This window comes from Bombus fervidus, chromosome 13, assembly GCF_041682495.2.
Source record: "Bombus fervidus isolate BK054 chromosome 13, iyBomFerv1, whole genome shotgun sequence".
Taxonomy (NCBI): domain Eukaryota; kingdom Metazoa; phylum Arthropoda; class Insecta; order Hymenoptera; family Apidae; genus Bombus; species Bombus fervidus.
In genome coordinates, this window is record NC_091529.1 from 7,175,784 (window position 1) to 7,197,353 (window position 21,570).

The 21,570-nt window shown below is 36.1% G+C and overlaps 1 protein-coding gene and 1 long non-coding RNA gene across 3 annotated transcripts in view; one reads left to right on the forward strand and one right to left on the reverse strand.

Annotated features, from left to right (window-relative positions):
- Positions 1–13,000, forward strand: part of LOC139993865 (uncharacterized) — a 57,831-nt gene extending 44,831 nt beyond the window's left edge. Inside the window, exon 2 of the long non-coding RNA XR_011801477.1 lies at positions 12,407–13,000. This is a non-coding gene — a long non-coding RNA (uncharacterized lncRNA). The remainder of the gene's footprint in view (positions 1–12,406) is intronic.
- LOC139993864 (GAS2-like protein pickled eggs) overlaps positions 1–21,570 on the reverse strand; it is an 89,321-nt gene that overhangs the window by 7,064 nt on the left and 60,687 nt on the right. Inside the window, exons 4-7 of one of the 2 annotated variants that reach the window (XM_072015985.1) lie at positions 8,745–8,946; positions 7,266–7,350; positions 5,794–6,220; positions 4,808–5,216 (exon numbers count right to left, since the gene is read on the reverse strand). In XM_072015985.1, coding sequence (XP_071872086.1) covers positions 4,808–5,216; positions 5,794–6,220; positions 7,266–7,350; positions 8,745–8,946 — 1,123 coding nt within the window. The remainder of the gene's footprint in view (positions 1–4,807; positions 5,217–5,793; positions 6,221–7,265; positions 7,351–8,744; positions 8,947–21,570) is intronic. The other variant, XM_072015986.1, reaches the window with a different exon arrangement.

The window sequence follows — 21,570 nt, forward strand, 5'->3', positions numbered from 1 at the left end:
AGTTCTCTGGAGACGTAAATTGAGAATTAAATGAAAATTCGGACGAGAGGATTGTCGACTTTAATAGAAAAGTAAGAGATTGAGAAAATATTGAAGTTAAAAGTAACTTGGACTACTGAATTTTTACGAACGAGATATGATAAGTAACTTATTATAATCGATGATAAGCAGCTTATCGGTTGAACAAAAGAATCTATAAGAACATAAGCTTGTTTATAGTGAGTCTAATCCAGGAATAGTTGAGTGAAGTAGTTCAAGTAACTATGTCTTCAAATTAGACATATAAATGAATTTTATATACAATTTTCTTTACAGAAATATACTCTAACGATACGTAGTACTTAAAATAGTTGAGTATTTTAGAATTTATAATCTTGTATTTCCAAATTTCTAAGATATTAAGTTTCCAAAATATTGAAATTGTCAAAGATTCGCAAACTTCTAGACTGCCAAGTCTCAAATATTTATTTAGATTTTACAAAATTCCAAATTCCCAATCTTCGAACCGTATAAATTACCAAAATTCCAAAATTGTAATCTCTATAAATACTAACGTCTCTTGTACCGTCTCAAGACTGACAAATTCTACATTTTTGAATCATCAACATTTTAACATTTCCATGTTTATGCCTTCGATACGCTCGCTTCAACACATAACTACTTTCTCCTTCAAAATCACTTCTCCCTAACCTTCTCCACCCACAGTCTCAACAGAAAAGGAAATCGATTCATTTACAGAAGCCAATCACGGTAGCTCCACACCCATCACTCTTCTAACGTAAACAAAACGCTCACAATACCATACGTAATCGGCAGCGTCTCTTTTCATCGTCCATAGTAATCGAGCAACCCATTTTGGACCACCCTGTAGCTCATTAATATTCAAACTATACAAATACATACACCTAACCTGACATTTAACTGGCTGTGAAGGATTACACGAAGAATGAGATATCTGTGTGCGCATATCGCGAAGCGTGGGCGATCTTCAACAACAACCTGTCCACGGAACAATCACCAGCGGTCGATCCTCGATAACGCTTTGCCTCGAATACCGTGATTCACGCACTTGACACATACTCTGATCTTTCCACTCGGAGCAACGGTTTCCGCGTACTACTACCATCGTACCTACTTTATTTGCCTTTGAAAATTCAATTTCTTTCTTTTCTTTTTCGTAACGAGGAATTGTTTGAAAAAGAGGTTAGGTTAGATTTGAATAAATTACGGTTTCGTGTACCACTGCTTTCGTAGCTTCCATATTTGCATTTGAAAATTTATTCTCTTTCCTCTTTCATCGTGAAAAATTGTTTGAAAAGGAGGTTAGGTTATATTTGAATAAATTACGGTTTCCTATACTAGCATTTTCGCAGCTTCTGTATTTGCTTTTTGAAAATTTCATTTCTCTCCGCTTTTTCATAATAAAGACTTGTTTGGAAAAGAGGTTAGGTTAGGTTTGAATATATTACGGTTTACTGTGCTAGTATTTTCATAGCTTCTGTGGCTGCCCTTGAAAATTGAATTTCTTTCGTCTTCCTGCAGGAAGAATTGTTAAAAAAGAAGTTAGGTTAGGTTAGGTTAGCTTTAGGTAAGAATTATTAGTATGTAGGTTAGTTTTGTTAAAATGGAGACGGGGATAATTCGAGAATTTAAGTCCAATTGTTAAATTTTTATTTCCAGATGATAAATAACTAGGATATTTTTCTAGCGAATCTTTTCTTTTTTAAATTACTCACAGAAATCAAGATTGTAATTAAAATTGTAGGGAGCATTTAACTTTGCTGGTATTTTTAACATCTGACAATTTTATTAAAAATATGTAAAATCCTGAAGTATTGTCACCATATTAAATATTAAATATAGATATATGTATTTTAGTTTTTATAAATGTTTACTTTTGGAATTTGATCATGCTTGATGTTGCATTAAATTACTATTTGTGTAATGTGTAATTTGTAGTTTCCTGTAACTACCCTAGAAGGTTTTTCCCCTAGATTCAGGATTCTGATTGAAGAAAGTAGAACAGATTATAGACTTCTCTTCTCTAGATGAAGATGTAGAGGTTTGACGGTGAGGAGTGGCTAGATGGGACAAAACGCGATAAAAACAAGCACACGAGGCAATTCTATGCGCTGTTATGTACAAAAGAGTTGAAAGGATGGGGCAGTATCGCGAAGATTCATCGAGCTCAGACGCGAATTAAATTCTTCGCTGTCAGGTTTGACAATCTTAGATAGAAGTTACCAGATAAACACTCGTTTTACTGTATCAACTTCCGAAGTCTTCAGATCTTCACAAAAATGTAAAAAAATAATTGATCTTATCTATACGTGCCACTAAGTGATGTATTACGAATATATAAGAGTAAATATTAAAAGAGAATTTCTATAAAATAATCTCTTAGGTATAATAATTATAAGATTTCTTATTATAAGGTAAGAAGAAAAATATATAGAATTAAATATTAGACAAAAACATTTATGAAATCCCTTTTCTATGTTTCACAGTCAAATGTAAAATTACACTTTTCCACAGTTTTTAATATACTTTATAATTCAGTGATCAATCGATAAAATTTACAAATTCTATATTGCAAATTTATGTAGATTATTTTTAAAATGTGTAAACAAAAATAAAGGACCCTGTTAGAGAAGGGCTATTGAAGAAAGAAACAAGAAAAGAAAAAAGGAAATGAAAAAGATACGAGACGTCGAGAAAGTTGAAACACAGAAAAATAAGTAAACACACAATAGCTCGTTCTGTTCATCCATCCCTGATACGCTCGTATTAAACTGAATGACTGGCTTTGATCGAAAAGCCATGCGAGCTATGTGCGTTTTCTTCGCAGCGGGACGCGATTATCGCGATCGCCGAGGCGATTTCACTCGGCGCCCTGTTATGAAACGACCTATACGCTAAACGAGTGTATTTAGCCAACACGCTTTCTTTCTTTTCTCTCCCGTCTTATTACTTGGCGTTGTCATTTAATATTCGAGGACAGCTTTTACAAGTACCTATACCCATAGCATTCGCTGTTTATTATATAGAAAATTTAATCACATTAGAAAAATATTAATAGAATTTATTATTGGATATTGCTATAAATTAATGTCAATCGTCAATGATGATCGATGATATAATTAAGATTTCTGCGTGAATCTACAATTTCTAGCGGGATATAATTCGTCTGAAGTAACTTGCTTCTCAAGGACACTCTCCCCACCATCAGCAACTTTGCGAAGTTTACTCGCTTCCACCACTATCATAATCCCGCCAAGTTCTTCAACTGTTACTAGATACATTTTAAGTATGTATTCATACTAGAGATTTTAGTCGTGACAGAAGTGGTCTTTAAAGTAAACTTATTACACGATGGAGTATATTCTATTAAATAACAGTTCTCTACAGGAACGTGTCACTGACTTCTCAGATCTTATTCCTGCATCTTTGCATATTCCTTGGAAAGTAGTACAGGTTCGAAATTTATAGTTTGAATTGTACTGTATATACCTATTTTATTTTTCCATTTCTTTCGCATCTTCTACGCTATTTTCTTCGATATATTGGAGATAAAAAGACGATAAAAGCTGATCCTTCAGTTTTCAGAAATCATTACTCATTGCTCGAACAGATTCATAAAAAAGTTCCTAATTTTCGTTAACACATCAAAAAATCTTTTTGATGTTCCAAATAGGGAACAGATCATTATAAAATTCTTAGGTATAAGGATCGCTTCAACAATTTTCATATTAGAAAGCAAAGAAAAGATCAGTAAAAAGAATTCTCGACGTTCAAGTGCGTTCTAAAAGATTTAATTTGCCTAAACTTTAATCTCCCCATTAAAAGTTAATTAGAGAAGACCAAACAGAATCCAATCATAAAGAAATTTCCTAACGTTCGAAAGTCTAACCTAAAAGTATCTAACAATCGAGACACCAACACACTCCCCCAAAAACTTTCGCCATTCACGAATTCCTGCGGCAGCCTCGATCTGGCCGGGGCATTACAACATGCTACTCGCGTAACAGGCGTGCCAACCCACGCAGTTGGGGCAGCCCATAAATCCCAGCGCGTGAATAAACGGGATCGCGCGACCGAACGTCGAAAAAGACACTCGCCACGTCGAAAATAACCAGATCCGAAAAGTAAAATGTACCGATCGCAACATCAAGAATCGCCAGCAATGTGTGACACTGGCGCACTTTACAATAATGCGCGCATTGTTCTGCACAGGACTTACTCTCGCGCAAAATGTCTAGTTACATTCTAACATTTGATACAATTCTGCCAAAAGATCGATATTTGTGTTATATTTTCAAAGTTGCGATCGAAGAACGAGTTTTTCCTACTATAAAAATAGTCAAACTTTGGCTTATTCATTTTTTTCACTAATTCTGCCATTCACAATAATTGTAATTACCAATCTAAAAATATTCATAATCTCGTTATGGCGTAAAAGCCATATGTAATATAAAAAATTCTATCTAAAAGGCTATCATAACAGTTTTGAAACCCAAAATAGAATTAAACCTTGTTGAGTTTAGATATTTTGATAGGGGGTTTTTTTTTTTTACTCGTTAAGGGCCAACATTGCGTTAGTCACAAAATTCCACGCATTTCATTCGTCATTTTTTCCCAATTAATTGACGCTATCGATTTCTGTTCTTTAACATTGAAACCACGAAAAAATTCCATCTGAATTTTACGATCTTGTGAATTTTGGAGAATATTAAATTTAATAACATCATGAGAAACGATTGCTTGGTCCTTAATAATTTGATATAAGAGAAACAAAAATTATACTCACTTTGACAATCGGCAACCGTGGGCGATCCTTGCGTGCACGTCCCGGGATTTCCGTTTCCACTGGTTGGCTGAACTGCTCCCAAGCTTCGATAACCCTCGTCAGATACTTCGCTGCAATTGTCTGAATGTTCACCATCGTGCGGTGACTTTGTGTAATGTGCATTCCCGGTCACATCTTTCCTGAAACTTTCCAAGACCGGCTCTTCTTTAATTGCTGGAGGACTCGGCGTTGGACTGCGACTACTGGAGTCCTCGCGACACTTGTAGTTGTAAATTGTCGGCTCGTATTTCGGTGTGTCGTCTTTTTCTATTGTTCTACGCGCTACGCCACCGTCGACGACGTATCGTTTCGTGAATTCCTCTGTTAGGGGAACTTTCGTACGGATCTCTTGGGGGTCCTTCTTTGCACCCTAGGGACAAATTTAGGGATTTTTCACCACAGATCTATCAAGTCCAACGATAACTTCATTCACGTTTTCTTAAAAGAGCATGTCAAGGGTTACTACTGTCATATAGAACTTTTATATATCAAAAAATTCAAATACATATGTCTCAATTTTTATAACTTTCTCCAAGATACATGCACTAGTATCAATGAATATATAATCAACTATATCCTGTTTAACGACTCTAAAACTCCTAAAACGTACCCTATCAGTTATCAATATCTGCAAATATCCATCAATATCCCCTAAATCTCTACCCCTCCCCATACTATACCCATAAATAATTCCACCCCAAACCTAACTCAAACCTTCCCCCTCTCAGATTCCCAAGATAACCTAACCCAATCCTAAATAACTCTCTCCATCTCTATTTGCGGTAGGTCCAAATGGAATTTTAGAATTGTATTACTAAATATGCGAAGCAAGTGCTATTCTTAAGACATGTTTCGTATATGTTTGCATATTATGTGGATTCTATGTATTTTTATATCTTCAAATTTCCCATGAATGCATAAAAATCCACAGTTTATTCGTCACGCACCTTAGCTTCCTGATGCCTTCCATGATAAGTCGGCGAACGTGAACCTTCGTTCGAACTTCTGCTAGGTGAATCCACGTAAGATCCACCTTTTCCATGTTCCAGCTTCGTCGTGGGGCTGATAGGCCTTAGCTGAGCCTTCGGTGTTGGTGATCTCGATCGTTGCTTGCCAAAGTCTGGCTGATGACTCGGGCTACCCAAGAACTTCCTCTGTGGCGTTGGACTTCTCGATCGGTTGATCTTTCGTTGTTCCTCGCTGTTTGATTGTTGCTGTTGCTTGCCGGCAGGCTGGTGAGGCGTGGGCGATCGTGACCGATTGCTGGAAACGCTCTTGGCCGCGTGCAGCTGCGTCGATTGTTGCTGATTCTGCATCGTGCCTGCGCACGAACCGACGCTCGACGCCGAACTCCGTCGTGTTCTAGGAGGTGATCTGCGGATCAGTAGCCGAATTCTTTTTCGGATGCGTTAGGGGCAGGCGACTATGCTAGATGGCCGTTTCTATACACATTTTTGATATCTTTCAAGTTTCTGCTCTACGTACAGAAAATTTGGCGCTTTCGCGTTCAAAAAGTTTTCTCAGATTTATGCTTTTTATAACGAATTTTTGTGTTTTTCACAATTTCTCAAATTTACCCGCGGTACAGTGAAATTTGGAATTTTTGCATTTTCGCAAGTTTTCAAGGCCAACGCATACTTTGCCTACCCCTCCATTACAAAATGGATCCCGCGTTTTCGGTTCACTTAACCTCTAATTTAATATTTCAAGGATCTTTAGAGGTTAGTTGTTAGAGATTAAGAAGATTAATATAATAAGTGTAAAATATAATAAGTTAGAGTGGAAATAAGAGGAGTAAGGTCCACTGCGATAAGATACGGTGATTATAGTGTGAGTCACTCAGACATACTGATCAGCTTAATAAATTGAAAAATACAAAACTGAGATAGTACAATTATTTGTGCTATCATTTGCGATAAATTTATAAAAATAGGACATTAGTTATTTTGAAATTTCAGATCTATCTACATTCATATGTACAAAGAGCGGGATCAGCTTGACTTACGAGGGACTTGTACAAAAAATGGAATATTCCGAATACTAAAAGGAAATAATATCCAAAACGAAAAAGAGCGATTAATGAAGATATAAAGCTGAAGGAAGTCCATTAAAAATTGCTGCTCGAGATTCTTAAGTTCATTAAAATTCCAACGATTAAAGATGTCTTATCAAACACATTCAGACAAAAAGCAAATGAAAATAAATGTTTTCAAATACAATAAAAGCTCAGTTCATCGTCCACAAAACAAGCAGACCAGTCGGTGCTCGTTTAAATCCGAGATCGTTGGGTTTCTAAGAGACGCACAACATAATTTTCTCGAGCAGCATCCTTTTATCGAGGAAGCGGCAGAAAATCTCGGCTCTAGAATGAATGACTGCAGACAGACAAATGACACGTTAGAGGCAGAAAATTACTCACCTTTCGTAATGCACCTGCGCGCTGCCAAGGTCGAACGACCCTCCAGCCTTTTGAATCAACTTCGCTGAGATCATCGAGCGATGCGCTGCAATAAAAGATAAATAATAAAATTGTGAAAACACGTAGCCTATGTGCACGGCTGTGTATAGTGTCGTGCATCGTGATTGTGATTGCACAATCGGTCACGATACACGTTTTTCGTCCGGTTTTCGCTGCATACTCGTTAAAGGATAATTGAAACGTCGCATCGTTTAGCGTTAATAGGCACCTGTAAGCATGGAGATTTCAATGCCTCGAGACGAAAAGTTGAGGATGGGGCGCGTGTGGATGAGAGTTGAGCGTGTTACGAGATAAAATACGTTGGAAAACGAATAGAAATATTATTCCTGTTCTTTCTCAAATTTTTTTTTTTCTTTTTAAGTTTGGATCAAAAATTGAGAGGAGAATATTTGAGTAGCGTGTCTTTTGACGAAGATGCAATGATTGGAAGTAGATAAAAGAAGGATAATTTGAACGAAATAATGAAAATAGAAGAGATAGGTGTGACATAGCATAATTCCATAATAGAAGTATAGTAATTGGGAATTGAATCGAATTGGAATTTTTAGTAAAACTGTGATTTAATGAAATGAACATATCATTCGATGAAATATCATTTATCATCGAAGTTAAAGCTGCGTTAAGCTATGAGTGGGTTTTATAATACAATAAAAATATTATAATTGAAGGATTACAAGATGCATAATCTGTGAGTCGAATGATGCAAGCTTTTTTGTCAAAATGTAAATTTACTAAAGGAGGCGTATCATAATGAAACGAAACGTAATTTCCTATCAAAGCGAAGTTAAATTCTACTAAATCATCAATTTTATTACTCAGCAACGTGTAATTTACGTATGACGTAATGGAACATCCAAATATAAAGTGACATATATCATAATTGAAGAGAGGTTAAAAGGACCATAATCTGCATCTTGTAACGACAGGAATATTAAACATTTTTTCCTTCTTTTTTTTTTTTTTTCTGGTAAAACTACGATTTAAGAAGAGTAGCATATCGTTCAAAGAAACGTAATTTGCTAAATCGAATTAAAATCCCGTTAAACCATCAATCTTATTATTTTTTCTCTATCTGCGAAAAAAGAAACGCGTTAAATCATCGTGCTTCTTTGACAAACACAAATCATCGGACACTTCGTAAATTTGTAACCAAGAGAAAGAGATGGAAAAGAAAAAGAACAGAAGGATGGTTCATCTTTCACATACTCGTAACACGTAACAAAATCGAAAGTCTCCGATCATCATCTTTATTTTCAACGACAATGAGCTCATCCTTGTTTAAACTGTCACCGACGTCCCATATTTTTTATCTGTCTCAACGACTAGTACCTAAAGGATTTACGGGAAAAAATGTAGAAAAAGAAAAGAAAGGAAGAAGGAGAGAAAAAAATTCGTGAAACGTATTGAAAGTTCACTCACAGGTCTTGCATCGGCACGGGTCGTGCTTGTCCAGATAATGGCTGAGGGTGTCCCAGCCGCCACCCACTCGCACCATAACGTGACTTCGAAGAATTCGCACGAAGATCAACACCTTCGTGTCTCCGATACGGTATTTCCCTTCGGAAACGCGGATCATGGGGAACTGCGTTGGACACGTGCACCTTTCCACCAAGTCTCGAACCTGAAGCATAAAAATAGGAAAATCTTGATTAAAAGGATGTCGAAGAAAAATATTTCCAGACGAAGAATCTCTTGAAAGTTCGCTAAAGTTGAGAGAATTCGTCGAAATATAAAAATGTATACTTCTTCTCACACGTGTTTGATACGTACTGTTTATTATTTAAATTGCGATAAAGAATATTTCTTTAAGCGTCTTTTATTTTTGTTAGAAAATTATAGATTCTTTGGATGAAATGGATTCCCATTTCCCGTAATTATTTAATTACGCACGAGTATGGTTTTATGGGAAAACCTGAGTCGACGTCAAGACATTCTTATGGAATCTCGAACGATCGTTCTGAAAGATCTCGAAATACTCGGCTAATTAGATTGCGGACGTAATCAAACCGGCTGATATTTCACGTTTTCTTACAACATGTACTTCGACGTGCGACAGATTTAGATTCTAATCTAAACTGCGATGTTTAGTGATACAAAAGCCTGGAAAACTTAACTAGACTAAACACATAAATATCTGTTCACTATTCCCCTACAGCTAGAAGCCACGTGTAAAATGTTCAGATCGAATAAAAGAATCTAATTTAATTCTGACGTATGTCCTCAATCCTATTAACTCCTGTCAGTCTAAGAAACACTGGACACTCTTGATCTCCATATATTTAATAGACCACATACTGCTGTCTTACAACTAAATATTGCAAATCGGATCGAAACTCTAATTTGACAATTGCTCTCAATTTCCAACATCAAAAACTTCATAAGCTAAATTATACTCTAAGCACGCTGTATAATACAGACCTTAAGTGCCCGTTTCGTTGTAATGTATTTCAAAAACGCTCTATATTCTAACCGATGGCTAAAAAAAAAAAAGAAGAAGAAAAAGGAACAGAATAAAAGAAAAAATACGAATCAACGTACTTTCCTTCTCGACTTATGTTCATGCACGATACCCATAAGAATTATCCGAATAACATGTTTAGACGAAACGATTCAATAACAGAAACAAAAGTGACATGGACGCCAGTTTCCGCCGGGCAACGTCGAGTTTCAGCGCCGCCACTATTTGCCTTTGGGTATATCTACGTTTTTGCTAGTATTCAAAGCAGCGAAGTGAAAGCAGGACTGCGCCCTATCTGTCCGTCCGTCAAACGCTCGCGGCTCCGTATGATCCCTCGGAAGGATTTGAGTTCTATCGGCTCTTAACCGCTTGTTAATTTCGTTCTCGCCCGCCATGACACGAGCAACACGCGCACATTTCCTTCTTTAATCTTTCTAGAATCTTTTTTTCTTTATAGAAGAGAAACGAACCACTATTCGAGGAAATTATGCTCGAGAGAAAATCATGAGAACGTGTTATTTCTATGCTTAGGTATGGTGATCGTGTTTCGCGCATTTAACGCTATTAATGCTAGTGCGTTGTATGGGTTCAATCACTTAACCTATAAAAAATTCCCTAGGCCAGTCTAGGGGACACTAAACATTGTCAATTGTCATATAGTAACTCACGAGCAATTGCTTCTCAGCTACAAACGATAATTACAAGAAAACAATTTCTATCGAATTGAAAATTTGACTTGGTTTTGATACTTGTCTGGAATATTTAACTTGTAGGACGAATTAACTCGTCATATGATTTCCCAAATTTTTAGACGTAAATTCTTTATATAAGAATCTCCTATCTTTTAATGCTCCATTTTATTCAAAGGCATTTCTATTTGAGTCGAAATTGGTCACCGCTACTTAGGGGTTGAGCATGTACTTAAGACTCAAAGTCTCAAATGTAAAAAGGACTGTATGCAGCAAGTTCTCATACTGTTGCTAACGTATAACACAGATGAGCTGCGTCTCTTCCAATTTCTTACAATCAACAAAAAAAGTTACTAAATTTAAACTAAAACGCGTAGAATTAAGAAAACTGGTAAAAGTTCATCAACCAAGCTCGTTTCCCATGTTTCAAACTTCGTACACTCGAGTCTAAAAATACAGACAAAGTGAATTACAACGAGACCGCGAAAAAATTGGGAGAAAAGACTCGAACCAATTATCTGGAATCACTTGGGGAGACAAGCGCAGCTCCGTTATCCCAGTCCAAGACTTTCTTCTCCCGGCGCATTAAGTCGCCTGTGTTATTGATTACGCTGTGTTATCGCGGCGGCGAATCGGCCGGGATAAATATATATCATTTACGTGCGAACACCCACGGGCGAGCTTTTGACAGCGGAACGGTGAAAATTATTTATCGCCGGATCGGCCGTATCCACATGGTTCAGGATTCTTGAGCGTGGTGGCGCTCGCGCCGCCAATTCAACCTTCCCCCGCTGTTCTGTCTGCCAATGACATTTTTCCCCGCGAATGATTTACGCCGCGTTGTGTAAATGCTTGTCGCAACGATTTTCTGATATTCACGGCGAGCAACCCCTCGTGCAAATTTCTGCCGGGATAATCGATTATGGTTAGACTGCGGATTTCTGTGCAAACTCACGTTTTGGGGGATGTTATCAAAAAAGTAGAATCTCGGAAAAAATTGTTTTACGGTGGCAGACGAAAGGAAGTTTCTAAAATACGAAATATAAAGAGACATGATAATTTTACAGGATCCATTTAAGTATAATAAGAGCAATGAAAGAGATATATATAGCACAAAACAGATGCCGTTGTTACAGATATGATGAAATATTTGTAGTATAGCATAACCTATATACAATAACATAACCCCAACCTAACCCCAATCGCATTTATTGAGATTGCTACAGGTTAGATTCTAGCGTATTAAGAGAGGAAGATGATAAATAGAAAGTAGGATAAGTGAAGCGGTTTAAAAAAGAAGATATGTTAATGATAAGCTGGTTGAGAGGTTTGAGGAAAAAATATAAGAATATAGATATAGAAGTAATTGTAAGCCAATGGTAGATATGTGACGGTATATAGGTTAAGTATGAGATAATGTATATAGATTAAACGAAATATAAAGATATATATGTTTAATTGCAGTGTTAGATATCAGAAAGGATAGGTGTGTTTGGATTAGAAGCATAGATAGGTTAGAGTCTTCGGATATGTTGGTGCTCTAAGAGCTGAATATGGGAATGAATGACAATTAGATACTATATGTAAGCCAAGACCTTTTTCCAAGCTACGAAGCCATAAAATAAATAAATACATATACATAAGTATATATGTACATATCATCATATGTATATATCATCACGTATATATACTCGTATATATCCGTAATGTATCAATTCTAAACTATCATTTTGTAGGGGGCGTGGTCTGCAATGGTTAACCATTTTGAAACACGCAGTATAAAGTAAGAAGAATACGAACAGCAAATTGTACTTCATTTTTCGTGCAAATTGCTTAACGACGCTAACTAAATTTTAACGACGCTATTGAACTGTCTTATACAGAGTGTTTAAAAGAGATAGCTTAAGAATTTATAGTATTAATTATAATTACAGATACATCTGAAGGGATCATTGTTCAAGCACAGATATCAGAAAAGTGAAGTACGATAATCGAGGAAAAGGAAACGATGGACGATAAATCATCGGCGCAAACAGTCGATTGGAATTCCTGAAGCGTACACGTTGTTCCTGTTGACGTGGTCACTTTGCGTCACGTCGTTTCTCGTTCCAAATATTTCATTTCACGCGGACCATACAGGATGTGTCCACTCCATGGTAATTACCGGATTATGCTAATCCACGAAAGGACATCATATATGCTTCTAACGTTAACAAATGACATTTTGATCGAGCTAATAGTGTATTACAAATTGCAAAATCGATAGTAATCGATATTGGAGTTAATTGTTGTTAATTGTGTTTAAAATTGAATGAAATTTTTGGTTAAGCGAATTTCTTTTTGGATGCGTATGGCGGCAGTGGTTTTAATTTTTAATAGCGTCGATCGTAGCGTGGACGTTTCCTACTCTGCTTTTGCGACACACCAATTGTCTACGACTCGGTAACTTTCTAGGCTGTATGTTTTCTGCTTGGCAACATTCGTTTCAATCTGTCGTATGTAAAAGAAGAAATCAATTTCTCAGTGTTTGTTAATTTATTTTAATTTGTTAATTTATTAAGTATATTGCTGTACGTTCTTAAATCACCAGTCACATAAAAATTATACTAACATGACGAATACGCCCACTTGCTTCAATAATTGAAAAACAGAATACGTAAGATAATTAAAAGCATTCTATAAAATCTTCCAAACTTTGGTACATCTATGAGTCTGATATTTGAAAAATATCCTTATCCCAAAATGTTTAGTAACATATTCGTAAAAAGAAGTAATAAAATTTATTATTTAAGTTTAAAAAGAAATTATAAGAAGATTTTGGCTATGTTCAAGTGTCATTGACATTAAGACCGCGGTGATAGTTTCGACAATTTAGTCGGTACCTACATTGTGTTTCATGTATCGCTTGGAACACACAGCGTGGCGCATTGCAGGTGAGCGGACAGGATGAATGGTTATGATGCTATAATGCAAGGCCGCCACGAGTTACGTAATAGAACCTAACCCAACGATACGGAACACAGTTCGTTATCGGTGCAATCGTTTGGAAATACGTAAGTATAGAAAGAGGAGCCTCGTGCTTAGCAAGCTTAATCATCCCCGAATTTGTCATACGAATACGCTGAATTGCAAGGCATTTAAGAATTCTGTGAAGCATTCTTAAATTCTACTTTCACAAATTAATTTAGGTTTCCATTCATAGATAGGGTAGACAAAAAATTGAGGAATAGATGGTAAATAGAATCGATAAAATTACCAAGTTATTGTAATCTTTAAATTTAATCAATAATCTATTTTAATTTTTTACTTTTCTCTTTAATCAGTAAGATTAATCTGATTTTTTGTTAATCATAGTAAGATAGAATTGCATATCAGGGATTTCTAGATATATAAAATATTTCTGCATTTATAAAAAAAATGTAATGCACGGAATGAAATATAGAAATATGGCAGTAGATACAATGAAATACGAAAAATCATCAAAAACCTAACCTTTCCAAGAATTTCTAAATCCTATTTCTCTATCTGTATCTTGTACTCGGATCGAAAGAGACTTATCAAAGAGAGAGCTCGCTCTAATCATAAGCAGCCACTCGTCAATTTTATCAGAAAAAAACCACCTGTCAGGCAACCTGAAGAAACATAACCTACGTTCGAAATGCTTCAGAAATTAAAGACTACGCGTGAATTTTTTTTAGTTCCCTCTCTGGCCACGAGGGGGAAAATCTGACAAGCCTGCACATTAACTCTCTTGCGTGTTTTGTTCTTTGCTCTAGTCGGTCTTCCTTCAAAGGCGCATTAGTTTCTCAATTTTCACAAAGCTCTAGTTAAGATCATTGACATTGACAGCTTCCATCAGCAACGATCGATAGCTAATGGAAAAAATGCACGAATCCCGAGTTGTTATCGCAACAACTATACACCACGAGATCGCGTAAATTGTAATTATTGGCTATACGAGGAATTACCCGGTGCCATTACCGTCGATTTCAGCCTTCCGTTTTCTTGTGAAATCATTTTTTCTTTTTTGTCGACTCGTTGGATCGACTTTCCCTCGAATCGTGACGCAAATGGAAAATTTATCGAATCTGAAAATAAGTTCTAGTGACTCTGTCTCTTCCTTTGTTTAACTCTGCTTTAACTGCGATTACATGGATCTAATATACTAAAAATATAAATATTGTTGATCATTTCTGTTATTAAATATTATGAATACATAACTCTTCGCAAATACAATTCTTCTTAATAAATATTATACTATTTTCACATAAATTTCTACATATGAAAACTACAGAGCGAAAAGAGAAAATACGTGTTATTGAAATATACGAAACGATCATAATTGCGACAATATTTTTTAACGTTTGAAGTAGTAGCGGTTAAGAGGTAAAATTAATGAAATTTCAAATAAATTTCTAATACTCTGTAATGTAGTTTAGGTTCCTAACAATTTTACCTTTATAAACATCTTTAGCGTTTCGTATCGCTAATACGAAATATAATGTACATGCATTGTGTCGTAACAGGAAATGAAACGGGGCGAAACAAATCGCGCGCTTTATACCGGAAGTGAAATAATTCCGCGAGTAAGGTGAAACGGCTGGCAGAAAAATCGAGGAATTAATTCGCCACTAGTGTGTAGTTCGCGTAGGTGTTGAACGAGTTAACAAACTCTCCTTCCTTCGTTCTTTCCCTTTCTATTATACTAATATCTTCGCCACAAAATCGATTATTAATTATTACCATTATATTATATTATTTTTTCGTAAGGTCGTAACGATTTGGATGAATCCAAGTCTTCCTATTTCTCACAAAACTCAACTTTAACCTTCTCGTTCTTTCGACTGTTACCTCCAAGCACCATAAAATAAATTTTTCTCTAATTAAGAAGGCTGTAAGTCACAAGGAGACTTCGAACGGCGACCATCATAAATATGGTAGGTGCACGAAAAAGACATTTCACGTAGAAAAGTACGAGAGGTCATGTGACCAGCCTGCAGACTTCAAAGGAAGGAAAGTTCCTTTTAAATTCCGGTGGGATTAGTTTTCCACGGCCGTTGTTATGTTAATGGACACGTCGACACGCGGAAGTACCATCGCGACAAGGATACGAAAGGCTGTCGAACAAACGAGCCTGCCATATTGGTCTCTATTCACCGATAATCATCGTAACACGCTTACACGTATAAAATCGTGGAAAATCTCGAGATCGTTAAACAAGAAAGACTTCAATTCTATTCCATTAAAGATTCGTCGCGGTTTCGTTACCTTTGCAAATATACCATGATGAATCGATCGCTCAAGGCCATCTACAGTTGATCATTCTTGTTTCATTATTTTATGATTTTGAACTATTCGCTTTCTCGTGGGACGCGACAGACGATAACTTTCGTTAAAATTCTTTCGACGATACTTACGAAATCGAAGATACTTCGTGGAATTCTGTAGGTTACTGCCGTACCAACCGAGTACAGCAGTCGAACTCCTTCTGCTTTAAATTTATTTCATCTTATGAACACGCTAATCCTCGACCGACGTAAAATATAAATATAAATAACCAAATTCACATAGCGTATAAAGAATATATTAATTCAAATCAAAGCTCCCCAAATTCCCTAAAATTATCCATATTTCTCTCGAACGAAAATCTTCCACCCAAAAAATGCCTACTTTTAAACTCGTGCAAAATTAACATGGACATATAAAGATCCTCGACTTTCAGTCTGTCAGACGCGTGTCCAAAGATACACGAAACGCAGATCCAAAAGGAGAGCGTAATGAAAAGAAAGGACGACATTCAACGTCAATTCTGACAAAGAGTGCATACTTGGCAGACGGACAAATGAATCTCTATCGTTACGTCACATCGACACGCGTCAGAAAAAAAGAAAAACTGTCTCCAACATTTATTAACACGGTGTATACACGGCGGAGAAAGTGACGGAACCTACACGGTCGACATCTCGATCGCTATCTCGCCGCTATCGCCGGCAGCCGATCTTCTCATGATCATCGGGGGAGGCTCTCGTGGGAAGAGAGAAAGAGAGAGAGAGAGAGAGAAGGAACCGCGAGCGATGCTTAGTTCCGTGATTGCGATTCTTGATCATGAAAATGAGCGGTCGCTTCTTTTCCGGGGAGAGAATGAAAGTCCCGAAGGAATAGTTCGAACGACATCGATCATGTCGTTGCGAGTTTGTACTTACGTTTCGTTATAGCTCGCGTGAGATCGAGCGGCGTTCAAGGTCGATAGCGAGCACGGTTCCCCCACCACATAGCGCGGTTTCACTAATGGCTTTGGGCTTGGGTTGCGACGAAGGATAAAGAAGTATTGTGTATTGTCGGTGATGTGGATGTTTTACTAGTGATTTATTAATCTTGAAATTTGTAAAGTTGGAAAGTTGGGAATTTGGGAAGAAGTTTTGTGGATTTAGGAGCTTAAAAATTTAGGAGCCTGACAGTTTTGAAGAATAGAAATTGAAGAATTTATGAAGCTAGAGATTTGGGAATATAGAAAAGCTTGTAAACTTAGAAATTTGGAATTTCTGCGCATTCAAAAGCGTAGAAATCTACGGACTTTGAAGTGTAGAAATTGAAGAATTTGTGAAGCTAGAGATTTGGGAATATAGAAAGCTTGTAAACTTAGAAATTTGGAACTTCTGTGCGTTTAGGGATTTGGATATTTTTAAGGATTCGGAAGTCTAGAAATTTAGGGGTTTGGAAATACAAAGATTTTACCATTTGGAAACATAGAAATTTAAATATTCAAGAATGTACAAATTTAGAAATTTGAAGATTTACGTTAGATTCTACAAACTTTTCCCCGCCATTGTAGAAAATCTTGTCCCAAATATTAAGCGTTATACCATCAATTGAAAATAATCCCAGCTTTGCAAACATCTCTGTTCGACGTTTTCTCCAAAAGTTACTTAACGTCCTACTTCGCTAAAACACCGACCTATTTTTCAGGGATGGCACATTAAAGACGAGACCAGAGGCCGGTAAAAAATCTTTGTTCCAGTTGAACGACGTGCACAAAGGAACTTTTATCCTCCTACATACACCGTTGGAATAAACTTTTAGATAAGAAAAGTACAATCTGGCCGCAGCTGCACCGAGAAAAGTACACTGCACGGATATCTGGCTTTTTCAGCTGTCCGTTTAGATCATTCTCGCCTTATCTTCTGCTTCTGATAAATATTCTCGACGTGCGACCATTTGTTCCATCAGCTGTTTACGTGTTTCATATGTCTCTGAACAAGCGACTGGACCTCTAGAATTATCTTTGAAATTACCGAAGTGCTGAATTACATATATATATTTAGAAATTTGTATTTTGTTAAACCGAGTATTGAATAGAAATTTAGCTAAAATTTAACGCATCTGTATACATATCAAATTTGAATTTTTTTTAGAAATTTACATGTATTTTAATGTCTTTACTTAGTGTACAGTTTGGATTTTAGTACAGTGTGTTTCGTACAAGCGTATCGTTTGAAGAATCTTTTTCAATTTCAATGCGTAAGGAAAATTTGTAAATCTTCGTTCTATGCATCGTTGAGAGAACGAAAGGAACTCCTACCAGGGGAAAAAATAAAAAGTAGCCTTTACAACGTCAAAAGCATAGAATTTCTACTTTCCTACTTATCATTTAAAAGAAACTAGACTTCCTATTTGCCTTTTCTAAAGATAGAGCTGATAAATAAATTAGAAAGACAACGAAAGCAGATTATCATAACGCGTAACAAGCAACACTCTTCTTTCTAAAACACCCAACATTCAAATTCTCAATCGAGTACAAAAGACACAATACCCCTAAAAAGAAAAAAGCACCCTAAACTGCTCGGAAGAACTCGTCAGAAATCATCGAACCGTTTAACATCCCCCAGCCGTCTCCCGTCAACAACCACCAACCGCGAACCTCGCTATTAAATAAAAATCAATTACTTGTCTCTACCCATCCCAGGAAGATATCCTTTAATTAAGAAGCGACGATAACTGGAAGAGTAAAAAAATGGCGTTTCGTTGCTCGTCTGTTGGCTCGTTCAACCCCTTCCTTCCGTTGATCCAGGCGAAGAAAGGCCCCGTAGGGAAGGTGGAACGCGAGCACGTTGAAAAAAGAACGGCGCTGCTTACTAATTAGGGCCGCGGCGCATTGATAAATCGGCCCGATTATTAAAAGTCGTACGAACGCGAAGGCGTGGCCCGCCCACACGACCCTTTTCTTTCTCGCCTCCTTCTTTTTGTTATCCATGGCCGGGTTGCGGTTTTTGCGGCTGGTAAAAATCGCGCGAGCGGAACGAACCGACGAACCTATTCGATTCTTCTTCCTCTTCTTCGTATGCTTGCTTTCTCTGTGAGGCGGTAAAGATTGAAAGTATACACGTGGAGATGGCTGCTTTGTCGATATCTCCAGGCGATATGTTGCGACTGTACGACGAGGATTTCGAATTGGGGTGGTTCCTTCGATTCTTCACGAGGATATATAAAATGCAATATCTCTCGAAGCTTGCAGGATTTAGTAATATCTATTTATTTGAATTTTTCCAACCTTTTCCTACACCTGTTTCGTTCTTTTTTCCATTGTATTTTCAATTTCGCTGCATTTTTTTTTATTATTTCTTTGTGATCCGTGTCCTCCGCCCTTCAATTACGTGCCCATTTACGATATCTTGTGGCTTGTCTCATCTTAAGTGCTATTCTCACCATAAAATCTGTTTTCCTACCCTTATAATCTTGCTAAGTTAGAATTAGAATGAAGAGTGAAACTTCACACGGATCATACGGAATTCAACTTGAACTTACATTTATTAAACGTAAAAATATACGAGTCAGAATCATATCTGTACTTTCTGTCACATCATATTCTAATTTTTATTCTACTCTCTTCTATTTCAATTATATTTAGTATTCTAATATAACGTTGCATTCTGTATATCATTGTACACGTATTTTCTAGTCTTGTGGCTTGAACCATTATCATTAAATAATATGATATTATACAATAATAAATTATAATGTTATAATTGTTATAACTGTAACCTCATCAATTTCCCCGCCAATGCTTCAATCAATCTCTAATAATATTTATTATTATGTATATATTTGCTATAATTTAGAAGCTTCCGAGAATTTAACGATATTCCAATCTTCAGAATGATTGGGGAAAAGTTTCCATGACGAAGGAAATTTCTTGCGATTATCCTGCCATTCTAAATCAAATTTTAAACCAGCAAAAGGTTTAATATTGTTAAAAAAAAAAAATGATATTATAAGTCGTAAAATATTGAATAATATAAAAGTTTGATATTTTACGATCTTGTTTTTTTTCAAAACGAAAACAAAAACAACGAATAAGATCGACTACAGCAGACATCGAATAGAATTCGCTAGAGCAGACGACGATGTTATTAAACGATTGTTTATGATGTTGTTGAAATGAAAACCAAATAATGATTAACATTGACTAAACCAGACACGGAATAAAATTTGCTAGGGCAGACAACGATTTCATTAATCGAAGAGAAGAAATATAATGAAACGTCTGTTGTGTCACGTGCACGTCCGAGCTCTTCAACAGAATCTCGACTTCTTTTTCCGTGAAACACCATGTCAACGCAGTGGAATTGCGTGAAAAACATCGCCAAGTACTTGTCCGTGCATTCCTCTCGATGATTGCCGATCGATCGATTCCGTACAATGGGGCTCGTTCGTGCAACCTCGCCTACCATGCTATGTGTTGCGATGGAGAGTAGCAAGAGTTAATTAATACGATTTCTAGACGACATTTCTACCAAAGCAACCATTCACGAAACATTCGACTCTATCGCAACTTTATTAAAAGATATTATTGTAAAGAATTAATCTGTTCGTTTGACATGGCTTGGTAATTTCATTTTAAGCGTTTAATAGCTTTTTAATTGAAACAACATTTATGATATATTTATAGTATGGTTTTTTTTTAACAATGAACACGCGTTAAAACAACGAAACAAACTAATCTGTGCTAAAATATTTTAAAATATTAATCCGTGCGTGCTGAAGTATAGCTTGGTAATTTTTGTTTAATTTAAATGTTCAGCAATACTAATATTTAATAATAATGATAATAAAATTAATTAAATTACCATAAAAGTATCTTGTTTTCAATGTATCTGTCTTTGTAACAATATTTCTCTAAAAAACTCGCAATAGCATTTGTTTAATAAATTTCTAAGAAACTTAATATTGATTTTAAAAAGTCCTTCTGTTGAAAAAAGAATATAGTGATTTATGCGATATCATGAAAAAAAAGTTCACGGAATAATAAGATAGGTATGACTCCGAGTATTATAGTTTCGAAACTGGTATTCTCAGAAAGGAGTAATTCGTGTATATTTTATTTTCCAAAGATTACCGTCTTCTCTTTGCGCATCTTCCATTTAAAATTATCTCTTCTACTTGTTTCCTCAGAAAGCCCATTCGGAATATTCTGTGCAACGAAATCTCTACGCTTTCCACCGAAGTATTTGCTTATTTCGCAAATATTCGACGTCTAAAAATAAACAATCGTAATCAGTGGTACATATTTTGATCTCTGATAAGTTAACATAAGCCTACACTTTCGTGCTTAAATCTGATGAAATAAGAGTCATAAATTTACGCAAACGTACCTTTTTTTCTTTCTTTTAATTCTTTCTCGACTACATAGATGCACATATAACTATACAACTGGTTTTATAATTTCACGAACAATATTTATTTTTCTATTCTTTTTTAATAAAAAAAAAAAAAAAAGAAGGAAAAGAAAAATACAACAGTAGGACTACAAAAAATAAAACACACTAAAAAGACATTGCACTATGTAATCTTTTCAGGGTTTTCCTCGACCGGCATGGTCAATGGATAATAATTACAGCCACGATAGCCAATGCAAATCACAGGAAAATATCCAGTACACATACCGGTTTTATAATCGATTGATTTTAAAGGCGAGCCGCTACTCATGGATATCTGTATAATTACTAATTAGTCGATAATTGTAAACTCTGGACAGGCAAAAAGCACGCGTAGTTAACAAATGACCACTAGGTGGAATTGTAGACGATGGTAACGTAAAAAC